Source organism: Bubalus bubalis, chromosome 17 (genome assembly GCF_019923935.1).
Source record: "Bubalus bubalis isolate 160015118507 breed Murrah chromosome 17, NDDB_SH_1, whole genome shotgun sequence".
NCBI lineage: Eukaryota > Metazoa > Chordata > Mammalia > Artiodactyla > Bovidae > Bubalus > Bubalus bubalis.
The window spans coordinates 65,106,713-65,133,029 of NC_059173.1; the positions used below are offsets into that span (position 1 = coordinate 65,106,713).

Here is a 26,317-nt window from a genome sequence, read left to right on the forward strand (position 1 = left end):
GAGTTAAATGTATATGCAGCATGTTTCTTAAGATCTGTATATCAAAGCAAATAGCTCATCTGCCTCCAAGCTTTATTTACAAAGCAATTGCCATAATTTTACTTATAGCTCTCATTTTGTAGAGATTAGGTTAACTTCCATTAGATGGGTGATGCAATTTTGTTGTTGCTGCTTTACACTTTTATTCTTTCTCAGTAAAGATTATTCATCAAAGAAAAAGATGAGTAGGGTAAAGAGAATGAACAGAATAGAGTGACGGGGATACAGTATTGAAGATGAGGGGGGAAATGTTTAGAAGAACAAAAACAGTCTTCATTTAATGTAATTGTGGGTGCAAAGCTGGTAGTCCTAGCAGTCACAGCTGGAAAAGTAAGTAATTAAATGCTTCTTGGACCAGAGCTAGCTGAAGTATGTGCACAACCACTGAATTTACCGGTGAGATTCTCTAAATCTTTCTCATCCATGGATGATAGAGTATCATCGTCGCCTTCCAGGAGGGTCTCGTTTTCCAAGTTCTGATTTCCTAAAGCCTGACTCTTGATGGACTGTTTTCCTTTAGCAAGAATATCTTCATCTGCAGCTGAAATGAAAAGGAAACAAAGCTGTCCATCAACTCTGGGAAGAGTCCTGTGGCAGAGGGGCAGGGAACTGAGGTAAGGAGAGGTGGCCAAGATGGTCACTCCTTTTACCCAGCATCATCCAGGGTGGGGAAAATGATGGGCATGGCCCACACGTTCCTTCTGACAACCGTGATTCCCCAAACCTAGTCTAACGTTACCTTGAACAAGCACCCTAATCCCATTAAATCGGACCCTGGCACTGCTCACTGAACCATTTGTTTACTTATATTTAAGGCAGAAGAGGGTTCAATAACAGCACTTTTTTTTTGTTAGTAGAAAAAAATCAGAACCTAGTTTTGGAAACAATACCAGCTTAACACTGAAAAAAAAAGGAAGACTGATTTATTCCTGTGAAAAATATTATACCCACAAACATTCTGCAATGGTGGGGGAGTGGCTGTGAAGGAGAATCCAGAAATAAGAAGGGTTTAGGGCCGAGAGCTATTCGCAGCCAATGAGGATCCAGGCCAGCTTCTGAGGCCATGGCTGATGCTAATAAAGCCATAGCAGCTCCCAGAAACTGCAGGCTCTTCCTCTCCCTCCATCCGCCCTTTTTCCTTCACACCGACCTTCCATACATTTCACCCCTGCCACACCCCTGCTGCAGCCCTTACACAAATATCCAAGAGCAAGGCAGTGTGGAAACGAAGTGGAGGCTCAAACACTACCTCCTCCATGTGTTTAAACTAAAGGGCTAAGACGCCCCAGGGGCAAACATAACAGAAAGCCCGCGATGAGAGGCATCTGGGCAAGGAGCCTCACACCGCCCAAACTGGAGCAGCCTGTGCAGAGCAGCCGCGCCAGAACCGCCAGAATCACAGTGCCGAGGCAGCCTAAGGAAGGAAGGAAGGAAGGAAAGGGAACAGCACCGAGAGAGCTCTGCAGAGCTCCCATAGCCAGTGGCGGACCCAGGGAGACGAGCGGGAGGGCAGCTGGAAAGAGTCCGCGCAGAAGCTCAAAACCCTGTAACCCTCCAAGATGACTCCCCTCACTTTGAGCAGCCTTCTCCTTAAGAAACACACAAAAACAGATACTAACTTCCGGACTGGGATATTTTAAAGCTCATAGTTGTCACATAAGGGAAAGTTCAGAATCCTCACTATGTGACTGACATTCCCGGTTTCCACCCAGGAGACCTGAGAGGTAAAAGCACCTGCTCCACCAGGCAGCAGCTACTGACAGCAATCAGATGGAGAGGCTTTTTGCTCCACTGCAATACCTGCCGAGACACGAGGCTCCAAACCCAGATACAGGATAAAGCACTCAGTCTGAAGAAATGTTTATCTATAGAATTTATTCTAAACAGTTAAACTGCATGTGTCCTAACTGGTTAATGAGACAAAGCAAGGCTTCTTTGAGTTTAATAGGTATGGTTATGGATAATGTTAAAGGTAAAAGTTTATTTTTATCATATTTATTGTGAGTTCACCATGTTTAACATTTACATATAATATTTACGACATTATTTAAATGAATACAGGAGCTTTCTATTAAATAAGAAAGTCATGGGAAGAAGCTTTCTCTGTTTAGTATTGATTATCCCCTATGGATAAATAAAATCTTATTTTCTCTCACACCCACATATAGCATAGTATGGTAAAAATATATGAAGGTCTCAATAATTGAAAAGAACTTAGAAGTATATATTAAAATGGCTCTATTTTCTTAAATACGATAAAGAAACATACCAAAAAACCACTATTTTTTTTGGAAAATAGGAGTATAAGTTTTTACATCATTGTTTATATTTGCAGCATTTGTATTTCCATACCTTGAAATCACAAACATTGCTAACAAGATCTTTTTCAACTTACTATCAATTTTACTAAAAATAAATTAGTCACAGAGAAACACAAGAAAAATCATCATCATCTGTATTCTGTTATGAAGTAAATTATAATAAATTAACAGTAGCCAGTCAAGAATTTTAGCACAAACTCAGTATGCTACATTCTCACTTCCTGGATGCATAATTCCTTCAAAACAGAAATAATAATAATAATGCTAAAATGAAATACACTTATCATATGCCGAAGAGTATTCAAAAGCACTTTAAACATTTAACTCATTTAATTCTCATATGCCTTCTGCTAAATTCTCCTTTTCACGTGAGCAAACACACTCAGAGAGGTTTTATAACTTCCTCAAGGCAACACAGTTAATGAGAAGTAAAGTCAGGAATCAAATCTAGTCCCTGTGACACCAGAATCTGGGCTTCTAACCACTATGCCAGAGAAAATGAAAATAATCAATGTACAAATATGAATGTATACATAATTTACTGGTTGGTTCACTAAATCTAATGTTTCCCATAATGCATTTTAAAAGATTAAGTCACAATCATAAGAAATAAGTACAGAATAAAGACATATTCATTTCCAAACCTAAATCTGATGAACATAGGCCCAACAAATCCGAAACAACTAAATTCAACAGCTCACTCATTACTTTCTCTGATTACTGCCATACATGTTCTGAAGTATACCAACCTTATTTGAAAGAAGGAAAAAAAAAATTTGATATGAAAACATTTACAAAAAATGAAATGACTGTAAGACGCATCAGTGGCCATATGCAATGGTTTAAAATAGCTCAGTAAATAAATTACATTCATTTAAATGACTACTAACTTTAACCTTTTATCCCTTCCAACTGAAATTTTAAAATTTTAAATATGTTTCTCATCATGCTGACAACAAATAAGACACAATAACTTCTGAATTAAATAAAATTTTATAGAAAAAATTTAAAACACTATAGTTCTACTGTACACATACAAACACCACTTTAATTTATTTATTTACTTATTTTTACAAGCTCAGATTCTGGGATTGTTCAACCTCAACTGAAAAAGCTCTTGTCACGGAAAATATGCAGCTTACTGATATTTAGAATGGTTTTCCTGTAATTAACTCCCCCTTGAGGATTTTAAGTTAGCAGCAGTAAAATTACCAACAGTACTCTAATACACACCACATGCGCTGGTGTTCAATTCTCAGTGGTCTAATAGCTTTCTACTAAAGAACTTTTTTCCCCCTCAAAATTAGAACAAAACTGTCCCAAGCATAAAATAAAAGATAATTATCATGTTTATATGTGCTGGGAAAAGTATGCTTTTAACTTTCATTTGTCTTATACTCAATCAACCATTAAAACAAGAATCAATTATTTTAATATCTTCCGTGAGTGTATCCTACACTTGTATAAAAGTTTAATTGGATGAAGTCAAAATATACTTTTGGTTCAATTTTAAAGCTTGATTCACATCTTTTCTAGTTAATAAAATTACTAAAACACATGACAACTGTTTAAATTTTTCATTTCACTATCAACAAACTGCCTTCACTAATCTCATATCTTATTCTGATTTAATATTTATCCTAACTTGATAACTAAGTTGCAACTGCTACATAAAACTGCAGAAATCTGTAAAAAATGTTTTATTTGAAACATGTGATTCACTGGGGCTACAAGCAATGAGCAGGCTCAGAGAAAAGCTGGTCCTCAAAATGTAAAGTTCAAGTTCTTCAGAGCTACCTCTGGGCATGAGTTGATTTATCTAGGTAACACAGACGAGCCATGTAAAATTAAAACAGGAAAAGAATATAGAATACTGTTCTATCCATGATATATAATCTCTTTTTAAAAGTCCAGTGACTGTTCTAGTAAACTGGAATTATCAATAGTCCATATTACGGTAAAAGAGATTTATACATTAAGAATTAGCCACTTTGTTAATTAAAAAAGAAAGATAATGACTGGTATAACAAAGTGACCTTAATTATACATAAAATAAATATGAGTATCCACTTAGTGTGATGTGTAGTGGATACCATAACTGTTGATTCTGAACAGGACACATGAAGAATATCTTATATTCAACTACTGTCCTAAACTAATTCCCCTTTATAGTTTATGCAATTTCCAAAGTCAATAAAATTTATTCTAGAAAAGTTAGTTAAACGACAAAGTGTAATTAGGAGAAAAAGCCAAGTCCAACATGGGTTTCTCAAAAGCTTTAGACAGAAAATCTAATATATGTTTATTCTAAAAAAAGAAGCAATAATATCTGGCATTATTTGAAGATATGAGAGAATGACATGATTTACAGTCTTTACATGGTCTGTCACCCCTAGAAAATCAGATGAGTTGCTTGCATCAGTAAATGTGATTACAAGACACTTGTAAAACTATGTAAAATACTCATATACTTCTATTAGTATGCAAATTCTCTACAAAATAAACATGTCTTAAATGCAATCGGATTCTAGTGCTAAACTGTTTTAGTATTTGAATTAAAACAAAGCTTTCCACCATTTAAAACATTTTTTACATGTCTTTGAATATAAAATTTCCATTATATTTAACAATGAATTTTAGAAGACAGTACAGCAGAGTGATAAGAAAATCTGATGAGCCATCAGTTAACCTGGGATTTAGCTCTGTATCTACGAAGAAGTATGTTGGACTTTTGTTTCCTCAGTTTCCTTATCTGTAAAGAATAAAGTCAGACTAGACTTTAGCTTTAAGTTCTTTTCAGATCTAAAATGTTCTGATGATAAATAACTGACAGACTGGTCTCTGTGCATTAGGAGAAAGCTACAAATCATTACAACTGATTTCTGATAAATTTTAAAACTACAAAATTGGAGAAAATGCCCTCAAAAAATCAAATACCCACCTCTGCTTCCTGCTGCTAGTTTTTATAAAGAATATTTCATCATAAGAGGAAGTATTAATTTTAATTTTAAAATATGACTCAGTTTCTACAAAGTTAAAGAAATCTCCCATTACAAAATGACTTTTATAAATAACCACTTTGGAGGGTCTCTCTGTGAAAAATTACCTAAAGCCCTTTTCCCCAAGCAAGTTAATGTGAACTTGGGAAGGGCAATTAAATTGTCAGAATTAAAAAATTTGTTTTTAACTAGAAGGTAGCCAGAAGTAGAGTCATGGGGCTGGTATTGATCGCCTGAACAGAGAACATCACTCTTCAGGTATTTACTCTGCCACCCTTACACCAGAGGCTTTCCTTCAAATCAAATCAATCTATAAAAAAAGATGGCTCCTACTGCTAAAATACATAACTAATCGCCAACAGTATTTCTATTTAGATATCTACTTTTAATAATAGTACTATAGTTTGTGATATTTTAAGACTGTGCATTTTCAAAATGTCCTATCTCCTTAGTTAAATTACAAATAAAAGTGAGAAGTCATAAAAGAGCATGAAAGTGACATACTATCTTCAGGAAAATCTATTTAATTCTTTGACTTCAACATTGAAGCACAGTGTTCATCCACAATAAATTCTATGATTTCAACTGCATTTTGATCACATTAACTATGTTGTTTTGCATACGTGATTCTTAATATATCAATATTTATTTTTATTAGCTTCCTTACTGTAATTAAGTTAGGATTAAAAAAACAAAGAGCTTTATAATTAATACAAAACTAAAATTGAATGTGAACTAAAAGATACTCCAATTAATAAAACATCAAAAAATTAAGCTCTTTGCTTACCTAATACAGTGGCATAAATCGCACAGACATCAAACAATACTAAACTACAATCTATGTGCTGAGTTCCAAAACTGACTAATCATTATTATTTAAAATTTTATAATATATAATATTTGATTAGCTAGAGCTTTTACCTTTTTTTTAAAAAGTTATATAAAATATAACATCTTCTTAATTGGAAGCATCTACTACATAATACACATTCTGTTAGTTTTTAAAAATATATTTCAGGTTTAAATATATATTTTTAATCTTTCAGTCCTTTAAATATCAATCATTATGAAACTAGGATAAAGTATTACCAAATAGAATGGAATTACATAAAATGCTAAACTTTACTTCTCTCTTAATTTAAAAATGCATAATAAAACACAGATAACATTATGTTAACCTTTCAATTACTATTTAGACTAACTGGAGTGAAATCTACTTCTAAATAGGATTCTAAGTCTTAAATGACAGTAAGCATTGCTAACAAACATCTTTTAAAAAACATCTGACTCAGCATTAAAAAAGTTGACATAATGTTATTTGAAAAGTTAAAATTCAACCACAAAATTAAAATTTACTCATTATAAAATATCCTATGGCTCCCCAAAGTGGTTCAATGTACTATTTTTGATCAATTGATTTTAATAAGCTCTGTACAACAAATTTTAAATTCAGTTAGTGCTATTTCTTTCACAATAAAGTACTAACAGTTTGCCTATATGCAATTTTAGAAAACAGGGCCCCCCCCTCCAGATAGAAAAGGAAAATTTTTCATAAAAATATTTTTACTGTCATTCATAGACTTCAGAACTCACAACTGAATGCTAAATGAAAATTAATAAGAAAGATACTTATTAAATTTTAAGTGCACATGGCAACATCTTTTTGAGAGAAGAATAAAACTGCAAAAGGCTAATTTTTTTTCAGTGTAAGAGTTATTAACTAAAACAAAAAAATGCCAAAACCAAATGAAAGAAGAAAAAATATATGTATAAAACTCTTGAAATTCATAGCACTACATAAAAAGCACTTGAACCTTAAAACCAAAAGTGGCCTAATTAATTCTACATCTTATTTCTCCTTCTCCACCTCCTGTAGTTGAAGATGTAGGGCCCTGCGACTATTATTGCTTTAAGATCACTTTGTTATTGACTATTCTCTGTATGATCATTTATTTTAAAGGACTGATGTCACATTTGGTGTTGTATCTGATGACATATTGTGGACATTTTCTTCCAGAAATGGCTCTTTAAGGCTGAGTGCAAGAGGTTAAGCTGCCTGACTGAGGCCAAACCTAAGATCACAGACTTTTAATCTAAATTCTTAATATCCTTCTTGAATGTAATTTAACATTTATTTTGGACATTACATATTATCATTTAACCATAAGCTGCTGCATGTTAAACTAATACCCCGAAGAAGGGAAATCAGAACTATTTCTCATCTTACTAAAAACTAACCAATTTTTATTTTATAAAATCAAAAACAATTTAATATGAGTGGGTACATTTCCCCCCTTAACCAACAAAACTTAATTGGCTTTCAAAAATTACAAAACCTATGTAGAAACCCTATGATCAAAGACAATATATTATCAAGTCCAAAGGACTTTTTCAGTTTTCCCAATTTGCTCGTGAGGCTTCTACCTCAACTGAATCACTGTGCTATGCATTATATCAAAAAAGGAAAAATTGTTAAGTTCTGATAACAAGATGATGCAGAACAGGAACATATGAAAATAATGTCTCTTCTTTTTCCAGGAGCCATCTATCACAACCATCTACAAATCAAGGCTCAGAAAGTATCGAGGCACTTGGACGTTTATTACTCTCTCTCCCACTTCATAATCTCATGCTAAAATACCATGATTGAGGGAAAACCATACACATCCAACAAGACCTGGAAACCTATTTGGTTTGTAAATGCTGTCTTTCTGATATTCATGGATTTAAGACAGACGTCCTGGATTAATTCACTCAAAGCTGAGTATGTCACTTAAAAGGAGAAATATTTTATCCTCCTCCTCTGAAACAAAGGGTCTATGTTAAGTAAGTTTTGCATGTGCAACATAATAAATAAATCCACTTGACACCATAATTTAATAGGACCCTACACTAACTATAAGAATTTGACTTCTGATTCCGGGGTGAGTAGCTGGGGAACGTGGCACTGGAGCATTTTACAGTACCTTGTAATAATGAAGTTATGCTCTTCATTACCAAGTACTGTACCTGCTGCTCGCTACTGGCAAGGAGTGGTTTACACACTGACCATGTTCCACGGCTGTTTTTAGTGTCGCTTCAGGATGTGTCGATCCTAGAGGGTTACGCACAAATCGTCGCCGGCGCCGCAAGTCATCTTCCCAGTAGTCGAGGCGCCAGAACTCACGAGGACGACTACAATGAAACAGAGAAGCCACATATGTTAGCAATTATCAAACAGCGTGGTAGCACTGAATTTCTGCATAAAGCTCTCCTTGTTTGCTCTGCCTTTTTTTCCCTCCCATTCCTCTTAATTCTCCCTCCACCTCACACTCCCCTTTCTGCAATCTTTAACTTAGGTATGTCCTTGAAAATAACAATATCACCTTCCAGTCTAAGGAACTCCTTTTCCTTTTTCTTGGAAGGTGAAATGAGCACTAAATACATCATTTTGAAATGAATTGCTGACAGTGTGATCAGTTTCCCCACACTCCAGTGGCATGTGCTCTGATTTCAGCCTCATTTCAGCCTCAGCAGGGCACCTTTCTCTGTGGCTGCATTTATAAACCAGAATAGGGAAAAGGCTATTATAAATATGGGATAGCATTACCTATATTAATCAAAGTCTGTCCCCCTTCATTTTTCTTCCTAATTTGTGCCTTTTTGCACAAGGTCAGTAAATCATACCATGAATTCTTGGTCCAGAAAGTGTTAACTTTAATGAATATCTCAGTTACATGGTTATGTATGTGATAATAAAATATTACTCTGTTTAGATGTGCAGGAATTTAATTAAAATAATCTCTTAAAATATTCATTACATTTAGCCCCTGAGGCTTAGAACAACACAAGAAAATGCATTTCTTTTCCACTTACTGTTTTTAAATAAACCATTCCTATAGAGTGAAATAGCAATCTATTTTCAAGCAAATCAGATTGGATTTCTGTTTTATGTAGTCTGTTTTTATATTTAATTAAAAACTACATGGTATATGATGTGCAATAATTGCTGTATCAAAAGCATACTTTTAGAAATGTATTTTTTAAAGGGTTCACTCAATTCAAGTTCCACTCTATTTTCCCCAATTATGTAGATCTTTTTACATGGCAATATATGAATGTAAACTTTCTTTTCTATTAACTAATCATGATCTAGCATGCTGAAAAATGTTTTCTAAGGAAAACACTAATATGAAGTTTTTTCAGTTACAGTTAAAAAAAAAATCTCTGCAGGATATATTTACACTAGAGACATACAACATGAAAACCTGTAAGTTTCAATAATGAAATTTTAAAATTCATAATCAAAGCTTCTGCAAAAAAAATGACTAATGCAAAATAAAACCTCACTTGTATTTCATGAGCTAATAAAATTGTACCTGTCACCTTTGACAAATTAGTAGCCTTGACCAACTGACAGTCCCAAAATACCTACGTAAAAGTTATCCATATTTTGATGGTTAAAGAGGCTACCTTTAAAAGTTCAAAATGGATTTGTAAGTAAGTACTTCACCAATTAAAAATTAGCTTAGATTAATGAAAGCATTCATAAAAAAACAATAGGAATCCTATGCTGTTCATGAGAATGCTGGGGAGACAAGGAAACAGCAAAGATTTCCTTTGTCGATTTTGTTCATGCCTAAAGAGGAGTAAATATAAAGTAATCTAAGTGAAATACAAAAATGTGTAAGAACTGTTGTCCTCGAAGAGAAAAAAATTAAAAACCTCTTTCGTTCTTGTTATTTTGCTGTCTACCCTTCAAATGAAAACTATTATTATGATAGCATTTAAAGTTAAATAAGAAATACCTATAGAATACATATAAACACAGAAAACAGTTGTTTGAACTCAATTAATAAAATTCTCCTTAGGATAGTGGGGGAAAGGCGGTACACAGATGGCTATGTGTATGGCTTTGATAGTCATGGAGCTTGGATAGGTACTTCATCATTCTGCCCACCTACATTTATCTGTTAAAATTATTATCAAATATCAGCCAGGATGCAGTCGTGAATCACAGGCTGCTCCTCGTCTTCAGGGGAATGATACAATGAGGGTCTATTCATCAGAGCAGCAATCGGCACAAGTAATTAGTTCCCTAGACTGAGATCTCCTACAAAGCCTATTTCAGTCAGCATCACAAACATATGACGGTGTAAAGCTAATGAAAGCTGCTAAAATTTGTTAACCTTTTCTGCCATCAATCCTTCTAATATTCGGTGCTTCAGTATTATGCAAAGGTGGTAAATTATTAATTTGTCATTCATCCATCCTTCTGAATTTTGAGTCAAATTAAACGATATCATTCTTCTTGATAACAATTAAAATTATAAGAGATATTAAGCTGCTATTACAAAATTGTTACTAAATTAGGTAACAATAGATTCTGTAATACTTGAGAAAGAAGTCAAATCTGATGGCTATTAAAGCATGTGTGTGATCATTTTTGTTAAGCAGTAGAAAAAGCAGAGGAATTATAAAATCATTCACAAATTTTCAAGAAACTCAAAGAAAATATCTGTAACAATAATAACCACAACTAGGAGGAAACAGAACTATAATATTTATTTTTGAGCTCTTCAACAGTAACAAATAATGGTCACAATGGTGACATTTGGCTGAAACAGAAACACTGACGTATTAGAAATGGAGAAGCTGTGCACATCGTAGAAAAAATTTTAAGGTAAGTTTTATTTACCCTAATTATGGACTTCTGTCTTCAAATGTAACCGTTCTATCAAAAATTTAAAAATACTTTAGATATATTCAAATAAAATGAAGAAATCTATACCTCAGCATGATAATCTTTCCACTATCCTGAAAACTACATCTCAGAATATCTTCTCAATACAAGTAGTCTACCCCCTGTTACAACAATTTAGTCTGCAGACAAAAGCAAAATCACTCATTTCAGATCACAGATCCAGAATGGATTACAAAAATCAGTTAGAGAGACCAACAATTTCAGTACATTTTTTAAAGTCTCTCCAGATAATGCAGAATAAAAACCTTCAAGGAATTTACTCAAAATGGAATCATTATTAGCCTCATTCAAAAAAATTAGCATTTATCAACCAATTTCTGATTGTTAAGAGTAATATATGTTCTTTGAAAAAAATAAGTCATATTCATTTTTTCTTTCAGATAAGGATAATTACTAGCAAGTTTAAAGTCATCTACATAGTAAGAAACTGAGACATAAAAATTCACTGTTTTGTCCCAACTTTGCTCCTTCCAACAACATACAGTCTCAGCATAAAGCTCTATCACTGAGAAAATGAGTCACAATCTGTCAGTTTAACACATGACTGGAAAGGGGAATGTGTAGGTTTCAATCATCAACTTAATATCTTTTGATTATTCACATAAAGATTTCACTCTTATTTAGGAAATACTGACGCTCCCTCTCCAAAATCTCCTTCTTGGGGAAAAAGGATAAGAAACTGACATATTTGGGAAACTGATCCAACACTTTTCTCCTAAGTTTATGAACTAAGTTGTTATATATTTTTGTAGTTATCACTATGGTATGGCAGGAAAATTTAAAAGACTTCATGTATTCAGAAATGGACTGCTAACCAAATACAAGCATGGATAAGATGAGAAATCACTTATTCTGAGAACTTATAAATATACATCTAGATCACTATATACCTATACCTCTATATATCTGTATCCATCAAAAAAATTACATTAGTACTACATGATGTCACATTCACAAACCTCATCTATATCCATTTTTACAAATAATTAAAACTAAGATCCTCAAAAAAGCACTCAAATTCAGGATGTAACCCTAGGCTCTATAAGATCTAGAAATAAAGCCTTCTCTATAAAAGGTCTGGTAGTCAGGTCACCTGTTAGTACACAAGCTCCAAGTACCTTGGACTAACAGGAATATACTGTATTTGAAAAGCTGTGCATGTGTAAATAATGACGGTGAAAATAAATGTTCTAATGTTTCTTTCTAATTATTTCTCCCCCTTTCTTTGGCCTAATCTCAAAGTCTAAGATTAAAATGATAACATAGGCCTGTCTTTTTCAAAGTATAAGCATGCGTGCATGCTCAGTTGCATCAGTCATGTCTGACTCTGCAAAAGTCATCTAATTACCTTTCTACTCTTTTAAAAACCACATATATGTATTTGTACAAATAGAACTTTAACATATTGCTATGAGCTACATAATGTAACACAATGCCATTTTTATATACAGAATATGTACTTTCTATTCTACAAGAACAAAATCAGATAGACTGATGAAATAAATCTTAGAAGGAAATACAACTCAAGCAGCAATAGATAGGCTATTTGTTCCCCTCCCAGGCCCACTGTGGACAGTGATTTGATCTACTAAAGAAAATGAATAAGGATGAGCCAAAAGAGAATCACTTTGAAAAGGAAGAAATATTAAAACAGAGAATCAGTAACTAAGGGATAATCCATAATCTTCCTCTAACAGTTGAATGGTTTACCTATAAAAAATGTATTGTTTTCCACAAGTAAATTATAAGACTCTCTAAACTTTAGCTTTCCTCAGAGAAAGTATGGCAATCCAATCAGCCAATTAACAGTGCTGAATGGATGGATACTGAAGTAGACTCCTAAAGCACTGCCTAATAATGACTAACTCAACCTTGAGCCAGGAGCTAGGGATACAAAGATTATTATGATATTTTTGTCTCTGACCTTGAGAAAAGACAGATGAGAAAACAGTAAGAATTTAAAAATTATGTGTGATAGAGCAGAGCTCTACTAAATGGCACAGCGCGAAGGAGCACTATTCTCACCAAATTTGTGCAAGTGGCACTCCTGGAGTCGTGCAACGTTCATTTTGTGCTGCTGTGTGCAAGCACCCTATGAGAAATGACAGGGTACTCTGAGGACATCTTATCTTCTCCCCGCTTCTTTCTTTGCTCAGGCTCCTTTTTTCTCTGCCCAAGTTAAATCTAATCTTCAGAATAGGGAACAGAATAAGCCCTGCAGATGCTATCAGTAGCAGTCACACATTTAGCATTTCCCTGATGCAGGAAAAGGTGTTCGGACCACAAATAGGCATGACTGTCAAAGAAACAGGCAAAATTCAATATTCAGAATAAAATAATCAAGAACAAAAGAGAAACACTGACATTTATTTCACTGAAGTCATTAAATTCATATTGTTCTATTAAGGTATATTATGTTCTACTATCATTCTATTACAGTAAAACAATGTTAATTACTGAAATGAGGGGTAGCTCTTATAAAAATTATTCTAGTTATTATATAATCTAAATGCATTGTCACATTATTTAAATTAGTCAAATATATGCATGTTTGTGATCCCTTTGGTTGTAGGGCTATTTTTATGTAACTTGAATCTATACCAATAAGTGAATTCTAGTCTTAAAAAGAATAACTGTCAAATTCAATTATACTAGAAAAATATTCAATTTTCCATCTTTCCTATTTCCTTGTGACAATGCCTGATAAATCTTGACGACCTTACCACAAGTCAGTAATAAATTCTGGCCAGAAAAAAAGTTCTAAATCCTAGAAAATTTTGGTATTCATATTTTGCTCTTAAATTTGTTTATTACCTATTTTCCTATATTTGGCTAGCTTCTAACTCTACAGTTTTAGATTAAAATTAACAGCAGACATTAGCTACGACTTAAATGGTAGCCTCTGTAAAAGAGGCACATAAACATTTTCAGTGCACTGTCGGTTAGAAGATAAAAGTGCTTAAGTTCTAGAAGGGCTTCACTTTCTGCACAAATCTTGCTGAAATAATGTGCAGGTACTATATAGGTTATCGTACAATATAAAAGAATGCTTTATCTCACAAGCTGAAATCTACTGTGCCTTCATGCAGATAGACAGAATATTAACTAAAACCTGTTTACCAGATACCAACTATAAATCAAACGCAAGTGATCTATGCACTATGCTATCTTAATAAAAAAAAAAGGAAAAAATCCTTCAGTTTCAGTAGAGACACCTTTTGAAGCGGAATCCTTTCTTTATCGAGGACTTACACAGAGAATTTCTATTACATTGAGCCACTAGAGTATCATATGTGTTAATTAGGTAAAATTACATTCTATGTAGTAATGAACTTAAGCAATGGTGCTATTCAGTGTATTTCTGTTTGCTTTCAGAGACAACTAGAGACCCATTTTCATTAAATTTGGACATTTCAAAAGAAATACAATCTTGCAACGGAGTCAATTATTCAAAAAATAATACCAAAGTTTTCCTAGCTGTTGTTAGCCTGTTAACCATTTATTCACTCAGTATTTTTACTGAATAGGTTATGAGAAATCAAAATCTAATGTTAATTGTACTACCAGTTAAGAGTCTAACAACAGAGAACTGAAAAACAAATTAAAATACATGATATCATTGGATACCAGAAACTTTAAAATTCACCTCAGTAGCCACACCAATTGCACAGCTCTGTTCTCTTTTCCCCAAAAATCTTATTTAAAAAGTAATTCAGCAAAAATCAGTTGAGTGCCAACTATATACCAAATCTTGGTACCTACAAATAAACTACGCTGGGTTCAGCACAGAATTTTTTACATTAGAATCAGAATAAGAAAATTATCGAATATAGAAATAAATTTTAAATTAGATAACAATTACTGCACTAGGCTGCTGTATGCTAGACAGGTCACAAAGAGTCGGACACGACTGAGCGACTGAACTGAACTGAATGCTAGACATTACACTCTTTTACATGCATTATCAACAAGCCTCACTACAAGCCTTCCATGATTAAATACTGCTCTTTTCATTTTTAAGATGAAAAGCTCAGTCTTACCCATCAGTAGTAAATCATAAGATTCTATGGATTTCAAAGCCAATGAGCTTTTCACAAGACATTTCCTCTAGAAACTCTTTTGGATACTATTATAGGTACAATCAAAGTACTAATTAACCCTGCCTGGGAGGACTGAAGATTTCATTACGCTTTCAGTGAGGATCTATTTTGTAAGTTCCATGAGGACAAGGGTTTGTGTCTATGTAATTCACTGACCAAGCATAGTAACTGAAACAAAACCAGCACTTAATAATTAAAGAATGAACAAGATGATTTTCTAAAAATAATTTAAATGATAAACAGGAGTCTGCTTGGCAAAACAGAAAAGGCATTACAAACAGAAGAAACATCATGCACAAAGGCTGACATAAAAGGCATTTCTATCGAAGAGGGTTTGGGTAAGAAAGATCATTTCAAAGCAGCCTCAGAGTGGCAAAAACTAAGGCAGGAAACACAGGGTTAGAATCAAGATATCAAAAGTCACTGTTAATAGTAGTCAACTATTAACTAAAATAGTTACTTTTTACATCTTATAGTCAACAGAGACATAACTAAACTTTTTAAATAAAGGATTATTTATGATCAACCTTGTATGTTATATGGCAGAAAAATAAATAAGACAGTGGGGATAGGGTGTAGAGGCTATGATTTCAGAGACATATTTGAAATGGAATAAGATTTGATGAGACATTCAATGTGGGAGGTGAGAAAAAAGGAGATAATGAGAATAAAATTGAGGTTTGTGAGGAGGGGATAAAGATGCTATTTAACTGAAATGAAGCAGCTTAAGTAGACATGGTTGGTGGGAATAACCATATCATAGATTCCTAATAATATCTAGGTGTGCACAGCCACTCAGTCATATCCTACTCTTTCCAGCCCCAGAGACTGTAGCCTGCCAGTCTCCTTTGTCCATGGAATTCTGTAGGCAAGAACAGTGGAGTGGGTTGTCATTCCCTACTTCAGGAGATCTTCTGCAAAGACTGAAGCCTCATCTCTTGCATCTCCTTCATTGGCACACAGATTCCTCACCACTAGCGCCACCTGGGAAGTCTAGGTAGGCATGTCTAATAAGTAAGCAATATAACTTGGGAACTCGGAAAAGCAGTCTGACATATATAGACATATAAAATTGGGAGACTGATTAGCCTTGGAAGTCAATGGGTTTAGATATTTGTCTAACAAAAATTTATTGAGTGTTTACTATTGGCTAGGTATTGTGCTAGATCCAGTGAAAACTATATTGAAAGGACAGGAAAAAGTGAAATCTAGGAAATTCTAATATTTAAAAATTATAAAAGAGGAAAGAAACAGGAAAGGAAGTAATTGATTTTCATAATCAAAAAGATAATAGAAGAAGCAAAATAGAATGGTGCCAAAAAAGACAAACAAGCAAAGATTCTTCAGAGCACTGAATGGCCAGCAATATTTAATTCTGATAAAAATGTCCAGAAAGACAAAGAATGGAGGGAAGCTTTTGATTGTTTTAAACAATTTTATAATATATAATTTACATACCATAAAGCTCACTTGTTTACAGTGTACAGTTCAATGCTTTGTCATGTGTACAGAGTTGTGCAACAATCTCAATAATCTAATTTTAAAATGTTTATTTCCCTCCAAAGAAATCCCATACTCACTATTCTCCCTTCCTTGAGGATGGATAAGTACAGGATTTCACATTATATAGGTTAGACAATATAGGGTTTGCTCTGGACTGCAGTGTCTTAAGTTTGGGCCAATCTGCTGCTAAGTTGCTTCGGTCGTGTTCGACTCTGTGCGACCCCAGAGACGGCAGCCCACCAGGCTCCCCCGTCCCTGGGATTCTCCAGGCAAGAACACCGGAGTGGGTTGCCATTTCCTTCTCCAATGCATGAAAGTGAAAAGTGAAAGTGAAGTTGCTCAGTCGTGTCCAAATTCTAGCGACCCCATGGACTGCAGCCTACCAGGCTCCTCCGTCCATGGGATTTTCCAGGCAAGAGTACTGGAGTGGGGTGCCATTGCCTTCTCCGTGGGCCAATCTAAAACAAGTCAAATTATAAGTAATTGGTTAAAGGCATCATTGTTAGTACTGGAACTTTTCAGAGAGCCCATGAGAATGCATTTTTTTTCTTTAACATTTCTGTTCTATATAAAAGATACCAAAAAACTGAGTCTAATTTATCTTTTAAGGAAAATTCTTTAAAATCAAATTTCTAACTAATTCATACTATAACATAAAGGGTAGCTAAAGTTTTAGAAAATTTTTTATTAAAAAGTCATTAGAAAAAAAAAGAAAAAAAAAGTCATTAGGCTTATCTACAACTTCTATGTAAGTCATTTATCATTTTCGGGCCACCATTGCTTGAATAAAATAATTCTAATTTATTCATTTACAAAAGTGTTATTGTGAGGAATCAAAAAAACAAGTATATGGAATTGCTTCAACATAAGTAAAATGCCATGCAAATAAATATATGGTATTATTTTCAGTCGATAATAAATTTAAGTGTTCAGATACTTCTAGATGCCATTTATTTACTTGAATAATACAATGTGCTTAAAGTGGTATCACCAGTGACCTCAAAACTGATTAAGGAAAAAAAAAAAAAAAACCATTAAAAAGTCCTTTATCAGTCCTGGAAATGATTAGCTTAGTTATCTTTCTCTACAGATTTACCTATCTTGCATAGTTTACACAAATGGAATTATACAGTAGGTAGAGTTCTCTGACTGACTTTCACTAGGATAATGGTTTTGTTTTCTTAATATATTTGACTATATGAGCAGGAAACTAATACAGTTATGTAAAGTCTAAAAATAAAATAAAATTAAAAAAATAAATAAATAAAATACCAATGAGATACCAAAAAAAAAATTTATTAATATTTGTTACATAAATTTAATTATTCATTATATTTGTAAATATTTATTATATTATTATATTTATTTTAAAATTATTTTAAATTACTAAATATTTAATTATTTAAATTAAATATTATTTACTTAATAAATATTTATTTAGATAAGTGACTGGCTCTTCTTGGCTGTTCACAGGCTTTCTCCAGGTGTGGTGCACAGGTTTCTCATTGTGGTGCTTGTCTTGTTGCGGAGCGAGGGCTCCAGGCCACCTGGGCTTCAGTACTTGTGACGCATGGGCTCAGCAGCTGTAGTATATGTACTTTGCAGTCCCGTGGCATGTGGAATCTTCCCTGACCAGAGATCAAACTGGTGTTCCTTGTATCGCAAAGCAAATTCCCAACCACTGGACCACCAAGGAAGCCCAGAATAATGTTTCTGAGATTCAACTATGTCATGGCTATAACAGCACTATATTTCTTTTTATTGCTGAAAAATATTCCATTGCATCAATATACAAAAGTTATTGACTTTATTTTAAAATTTTTTGTCAATGAAAGGAACTAGGGAGATAAGGTAATTAAAGAAGGTGAAAAACAGATAAGTATGCGTGCAAGTGAAAAAGACAAACTTCAAAGAGAAGAAAAACTGAAGGACTAATTTCGGCCTGGTTATTTCTATTTCCTCTATTAAACAGGAGGGTTTTGAGTCAAGTTCAGAATGAAAGGATAAAATTTTAGAGAGCTGCCTTGGGGAATGTGAAAGAAAGCTAACTAAAGCAAAGTTTGAGAATGACTTAAGTAGTTCTCAAGGCCTAGCAGAGATTGGAAACCATTCGGCTGAAGTGGCACTAATCTGTACAACTGTGCTCCTCCCCATCCCCAGCCATATTCAGCAACCTAAGAGGCAACAGTAAAAAGAGCAGTTGGCTAAATTCACTCAAGGAAGGTAAAGGAAAACGAGTAGGAAAACAATGAGAACGTCTGGGATGGGTAAGCACGATAAACCCATGATCTTCCTGGACCTCAATGAGACAAACACTTAAATGGAAGCTTATTACACACCGATTCATCGGGAAACCAAATTTACCCTGCTGTCAAGTCACTGATATTGATGATAATTTGGTTTCCCAAATAATTAATCAGTACATGTTTAATCAGTGTATCCTGTCCTTCTATCTGATACTGTTATGAATTTTCAACTTGTATTAAGCCATGCCTAGAAGAAAAGAATTGAGCCTGTACTATATTTGGAGACTGTCTTCAATATTTAAGCTGCATGATCAGTAATAAATAGGCACAGAGCTGGACAACGTACACACAAAGAATAATCTGAAGCCTTAGGAAGACAGGACTTCACTCTCTTGAGAAATAAATCACTCTGAGCTTCTGGAATGGGCATGGGAACTAAAATTTACTGACTGTTGATGATGTATCAGGCACTCTACACTAAGTATTTTATACATGATCTCATTTAATTCTTAAAACAATCCTATATATTAGGAATATACCACCAAATTAACAGGTGAAGAATTAAGGCTCAGAAGTCAAGCCATTTAGCCACGAAGAAACAAAGCTAGACCTTCCATCTGGAACTCTTCATTACCAAAGGATTTTGGTGATGCTACTATTTCTACACCAAGATATTCATACTAGTGTCAGAAATATAGTATGACAGTTCATTTATATGTTTTAACATCTCTTTTATAAAATTATGGATTAGAATGGAACCTAAATTTTTTATAAATTATATGCCTATTTGCACACATTCCAACAAAGAACAATTACAAGATATTACTTTTTCCAGCACTAGCACACCAAAATTGAAATAGCAAGGCTATAAGTTTGGTGGATAGGGGAAGGGGTTATAATGCTCCATTGCTCTTTATCAGGTAAGTAAAATTAAAGTAAAACTATAAGCACTGTGTAGTATAGGTCAGCATTTGTTACTAAAAAGTCTGGAATCTATTCATATTCACTGAATGTCTCTAGTAGCTCAGATCACCAGCCCCAAATGTATAGAAACTCCATGTTTTTTAAGCATACATAGGAACCCAGTCTCATGGCAAAGAACCACTACTTTGGCATCTAGGACATCCTTTTTTCTCAAACTCGGGCCCTATAGCACATTTTTGTTGCTGTTGTTCTTAAGATAGTTTATAAGTTATAGGGAGAGACAGAAAAGGCAAAGAAGTATCAGCCTCCAGTGTATGACATTCATATTTTTAAATAAATAATTTAAAGGCTGAAATGTATCAGCAGGCCAGCATAATCCAACACTTGCTGCCTTTAATCCAAAATGCTCAGGGTGCTGTAATGTGCTGTAAATTCTGGCAAAAGCAAATAACAGATTTTACCTAGCATAAAATAGAAAATATATATACCATTCTTTGCAACCTAGATAAATTAGCAAAAGTATATGCTCCTTATCCACAGGGGAGAACGGGCTTACTAGGTTACACCTCCAGGTGTTTAAGACAGTTGGAAGCCGGTTCTTTCAATAGTTGCTGTCATCCCCTAGAAACTTGCTAGTACTTTCAATTTTGAAGCAATTATTCACATTCGGAAGTGATTTATTTTCCTCCCTTTCTTTACTGCATTTCATATTTTTTTCTGGCTCTCAATAACCAGTTCTGCTTTGGCTTAATTATATTCATTTACAAACATTTTTTTTCTGAGTGTCCACTACTATTTGGAAACCACTGATTGAGGTGCTATAAGGGACACTCATACGAGGAACACAGGATCTCTAATCTCAAGGCCTTTACAATCTAATAAATGGGATAAAAGACGCAAAGAATTACATGGCATAAGATTCATGCAGTAAGAAAGTAAAAATCCAGAGCTTTGGAAATTCAGAAAAAGGAGTAAGTGATCACACATGTTTTAAAGGGATCAGGAAACACTTGAAGAAGCAAGAGATTTTTGAGGCAGACCTTTAAGAAGGGGTCAAGTTTCAGTTGATATACTAGGAAGAAGATGGCACTGTAGGCTTTTAAGAGAACATAAGCAAAGTATAGAGGTCAAAAAATTAAGTAATTTCATTTGGTTGGTGCCAGTAGGAAATGAAGTAAAAAAGAAAGGTTCTCATCTGGTTGTAAAGGACTAGAGATGAAAAACTAACCAGCTTGTATTTCACTCATTCATTCATCTATTTAATCAACAAACACTTATTAAGCACCAATGATGCTCAAGCATCTACAGCAGGCACTGGAGACTTAAGGAGTCATTTATTGACAGTCATTATCCTCAAGGACCTCACAGTCCAAGGGAAGAAACGGACATATGAAGAGACAATTTTAATATGTACAAAAAGTCCTTTGAGAACACAATGGAGAGGCATTTTCCAAAGTAATAGAAGGCAACCTGGAAGGCCGTAACATGTAAATTGGGACTAAGAGTTAACAGATGCTAACCAGAAGAAGAAAAGGAAAAGCATTCATTCTGAAGGAATGGCACTAGCAAAGCCAAATAAGTAAGAAACAATTGGATATATGCCCAAGTTAAGCGTTTCCAGAACCTTTGGAGAGTCTAAGGCAAGAAGTGGCCAACGAAGAGACTATAGAAACAGGCAGAAGTCAGATCACAGAGAATGATCTGAGGAGTCTGACTCCTGGAATATTCGTGAATTTTTTTTTTCCATATTAACTATAAACAATTACAAAGGCTTTAACCCTCGGGGCACTTTCAGGGAAAGCTGCCCTCCCCACTCAAACCAGACTTGGTGTATAGCCAGTACACTGCAGTCTCTGAACACAGCTGCGGCCAGGGACTCAGACTCCACTGCCACTCATGCCCTTGACATGCTTGCACCCTAGACCCTGCAGCTTCACCCCTAGGTTTCTTTATCTGAAGCTTTGACTGTTGGTCCTCTTCGTGTATCTTTGGAAAGGGTTTTTTACCAGAGGGGGCTTCCCAGATAGTGCAGTGAAAAAGAATTTGCCTGACAATGCAGGAGAGGAAAGACACATAGGTTCAATCCCTGGGCTGGGAAGATCCCCTGGAGACAGAAATGGCTAGCCACTCCAGTATTCTTGCCTGGAACATTCCATGGACAGAGGAGCCTGGTGGGCTACGGTCCATGGGGTCACCAAAATTTGGACACAGCAGGAGAATGCACATTTAAAAGAGGAGAAAGGGGAAATCTTGAGGACACTTGCCTGCACTTTCATTCAGCCAACTGGAGCCATACCCCTTTGCCTCCTTCCAAACTCAGGGTCCACAAAACTGCTGGAGTCTCTTGTTCAGGGCTCCAGAGACCACCCCAATTTCTACACTAAACTATGCTGATCTATTCTGAATCTGCTGACTGTCCCCTGGGTCAAAGTTCCAGAGAAGAAATATAATAGAATACATGTAGGACTGTATAAGAGAATACAGTCCTACGGTTTTCAACTCTTATACTACTGCAGTGATTAAAGGCTTAAGTCTTTCATATTGGTTTGTCTCTTTAACCAACTACTCGAACACCTTTGAGCTCAACAATCTCTCCGATACCAGGCATGCCATGCTAAGGAGTTTGGGTTTTATCCTGTAGCAATGGGGAAATACTGAAAGAGTTTTAAGTAGTCATTGTGACGGCAGGAACAAATATATAAAAAATTAGGTTAGAGGGAAGAATCACCTAAAATCAGGACACAAGGTGTGGGGAGAGAGCAAATTGGCCAAGATGGTGAGTTCAGGCTCTCTGGTCCCACGTTTTGTAAATAGGGATTATGTAACAGCTGACATCATTTGCAGCACTGCGCATGCACGTCGCAAGGTGCTCACATGGTCAGGAGCTACTCCATGCTGTAACTCAAAGCACAAGCTCCACCTAAGAGAGCGGTGGCATTTCATGGCTGCACCACGGCTGTGTTCCTTGGGTCAGCCACGAGAGGAGAGAATACAGTGTGTCTGCTGTTACAGCTGCTGGGCCAGCCAGGAGAGAGGATGTGTTGTGCTACGTTATGTTATGACTGCTTTGTCAGCCAGGAGAGAATAAACGTGTCTGCAGTTCCCAAGGCTCATCGTGTCTCCTTCCAGCCTCTCAGCTCGCGCCTTGCCTGCCCTGGGTTCAGGAAACAGTGTGAACAGCAAGACAACTGGTGTCACAAACAGGAGCAGCGATATATAAAGATATTATGAAAATAATTTAAACAAGATGAGAGTCTTCAACAGTAATTTTAAATTTCCTATTTTTCTGATTTTAGTTTATTAATGCATTATTGAAATTGGTTTAACATTCTCTGAGATACAATGTAGTGAATACATGAATAACACATGAAAGAAAGTTCAAGCATACAGGGAAGACTGTTCAAAATAAAGTGGATTCCAAGGCATATGATGTACAAGGCTAATTAATGTTACATGGAGTGACAGGCCTAGAACTAAAGTAGATATCAAGTCCTGAAGCTAAGACATGAGATTGGAAAACAGCATAGGGATGGTCTACTGGGTGCTACATCAACCCAGCCCAGAAACAACATACACATCCTCTATCACCTTCCACGGATCTTACCAAATCATATAACGCTACATGGAGCAATGTGGTCACTTGTTAGATAGTCATTTCCCAGTAACAATCTACACATGGAGAAACAGCATGAAATCAAGATTATCAGCTAGACATACCTCCCACAGAGAATAAGAAGTGCCATAAGAAAAATGAAACACGAAGAGGAATAGAAAATACCAAGAAGAGGGTAGGGGACATGTATATACCTTAAACAGGATGTGTCGGGAAGGATTCCAAGAGAAAGTAACACTTGATTAAGTTACCTGAAGGAGGTGAAAGTACCAGTTATGCACATGGAAGAAAATTTCAGGCAAAGACAACAGTACATTCAAGGGCCCTGAAGTGACCCGAAACCACGAAATGCAGGAGGCCATTTTGAATGGATGAAGAGTCTCAGTATAAGCAGAGACCAGTTACCAAGAGGATGCGGAACACATTAGAATACTTTGGGCAGGGAAGTAACAGGATTTGCAGAGTTTCACTCTGGCTGCAGAAACAGCATCAATCAGTATTGAGTGGGAAGGTGATGGTAGAAGCAGGAAGTCCTGTTTGTAGACTCTGCAATAATCCAGAAGATGGGGGTGTCAGGGAACATATGGAACAGTAGAAATGGTAAATAGTCATTGAAGTCTGGACACATCTTGAAGGCTGAGTCATCAAAAGGAAACACTGACTAATCATATATGGGGTATGAGAGGAGAGCAGGCCATAACTTTTTATCTGAGAAACTAGAGGAAAAGAATAGACATTAACAAAGATGGAAGAGAATGTGAGAATAGATTTTGGCAATTCTTTTTTTTTTTTTTTTGGCTGCATGGTTTGTGAGCTCTTAGTTGTCTTACCAGGATCAAATCCATGCTCCCTCCAGTGGACGCAAGGAGTCCTAACCACGGGAATTTCCAAGGATAGGTTTTGATAAAGAAGGTCAAGAATTCGGATTTAAACATGTTATGTGTGATGCGCCTATTAGAAAAGGATTAACACTTCACCAAACAAATTTTTCTCTTCTGTCTAGGCATACAACTAGACCACTTTCCCCAATCTTGTTTGCAATTAATTATGGCCATATGACCATATGACTGAGCTCTAGCCAGTGAAATGTGAGCAGAAGTGGTAAGAGTCACTTCCAAACTTGGCTACGAAATGTTTCTATACACAATCATTCATGCATCTTCTACTGGTTTGAAATAGATGGATTTGGAGATCTTCGAAACCAAGAACTAAAGATAATGCAGCTATAAGACAAAATAAATCACCCACCAGAAACATCTAACTTGTATGTACTTTATATAAGAAACTAAATAAAGTTCTATTATGGTCAGCCACTGATTGAGATTCTGGGATTTCTTTTTTAAAGCAGCTTGTATCACACAAGCAGTACAGATATCCAAACAGAGATGATGAGTAGACAACTGAATATATGAGTGTGGAATTCAAAGGAGGTGTCAGGATATATATTTTGGGAGTCAGTGATTTTTCATGTTTATATAATACAGGTGGGGATAGACTGAAATCTTGAAGTGCATAGAGCCAAAGAAAGAAAGAGCAGTACTCCAACAACTAAGGCCTGGGTAATCCCAATAATAAAGAGGATGAAGAGATGAGAAACATGCAAGGAATCTTCATAGCAGCTATTTGTAGGAGGAAAACCTGAAGAATATGGTGTTCCAGACACCAAACAGAAAAGTACTTCAAGGAGGCAGTTATCAGCCATATCAAGGAGTATTCATAAGTCAAGGAAGATGACAGTTAAAAATTAACTCTGTGATTCAGCAACATGGATATCACTGGTGACCCGGAAAAGTACAGCTTCCACAGAATGAGGAAGCAAAAGCCTGAGTGAAGTGAGTTCGAGAGAGAAATGAGAGCAGAGAAAATCAGCAAGTGGAAACTAATCTTTCAAAGTTTCTTTAAGTGTAGTAAAGGAGCCATTTATATTCTATACTGTACACTGTACATTATAGACATTTGTGGGAAAAAAGCTATGCCATGAATACAAGTAGTCCCACCAGATAATTACTATCTAAATGTCATAGGATTTTGCAATATTAAGGAGATTCTACTAGACCTGGACATATGAGTAGAACACTCTAGGCATGGATAAATACACTGTGTAAAGACAAAAGGTCAAAATCACAAAAGTTGACTAGACATCTAAGAGTTCATTCATGACCCAATCCATTAATCTTCATAAGCACGAATTTTAGTGACTGCTCTGCAAGTTTGTTAACTAGGGATTATATTTCAAATATTGATATGAAAGTAACAATATTCAACTTTGAATAGGAAAAGAAAGATAAAGAGAAAATGGTACTTAAAAATTCATTAATAGGAGCTGAAATGGCTCCAATAAATGACATTACTCTTTATATTAATTTCAATAACTAAAAGATCAGTTCTGTCGCTCAGTCGTGTACGACTCTTTGCAACCCCATGGACTGCAGCACACCAGGCTTCCCCGTTCATCACCAACTCCCAGACTCGACTCAAACTCATGTCCATCGTGTCAGCGATGCCATCTAACCATCTCATCCTAAAAGATGGTCTGTCTCCAAAAAAAACTCACAAAGAATTAAACAAGCTTTAATAATAAAACACTGAATCCTATGTAATTGTGTTATTAATGGAAACTGGGAAGACAGGCTACAAATTGAAAAAAAGTTAATTCTGACTAACAGCACTACCAAACTGGACAACTTAATGCTTGTGTCAGAGCTTTTATCCATTGTACCTAGAGAGACATTACTTTGCCAACAAGGTCCGTCTAGTCAAAGCTATGGTTTTTCCAGTAGTCACGTATGTATGTGAGAGTTGGACTATAAAGAAAGCTGAGTGCCGAAG

The 26,317-nt window shown here is 35.3% G+C and overlaps 1 protein-coding gene across 8 annotated transcripts in view; it reads right to left on the reverse strand.

The window, feature by feature from the left end:
• Positions 1 to 26,317, reverse strand: part of LRBA (LPS responsive beige-like anchor protein) — a 747,585-nt gene that overhangs the window by 316,966 nt on the left and 404,302 nt on the right. For 7 of the 8 annotated variants that reach the window (XM_025267094.3, XM_044930515.2, XM_025267095.3 and 4 more), the window contains 2 exons: positions 8,409 to 8,533; positions 434 to 580 (listed from right to left, as the gene is read on the reverse strand). In XM_025267094.3, the coding sequence (XP_025122879.2) occupies positions 434 to 580; positions 8,409 to 8,533 (272 nt within the window). Of the gene's footprint in view, positions 1 to 433; positions 581 to 8,408; positions 8,534 to 17,088; positions 17,121 to 26,317 lie in introns of those variants that run through there. The other variant, XM_025267099.3, reaches the window with a different exon arrangement.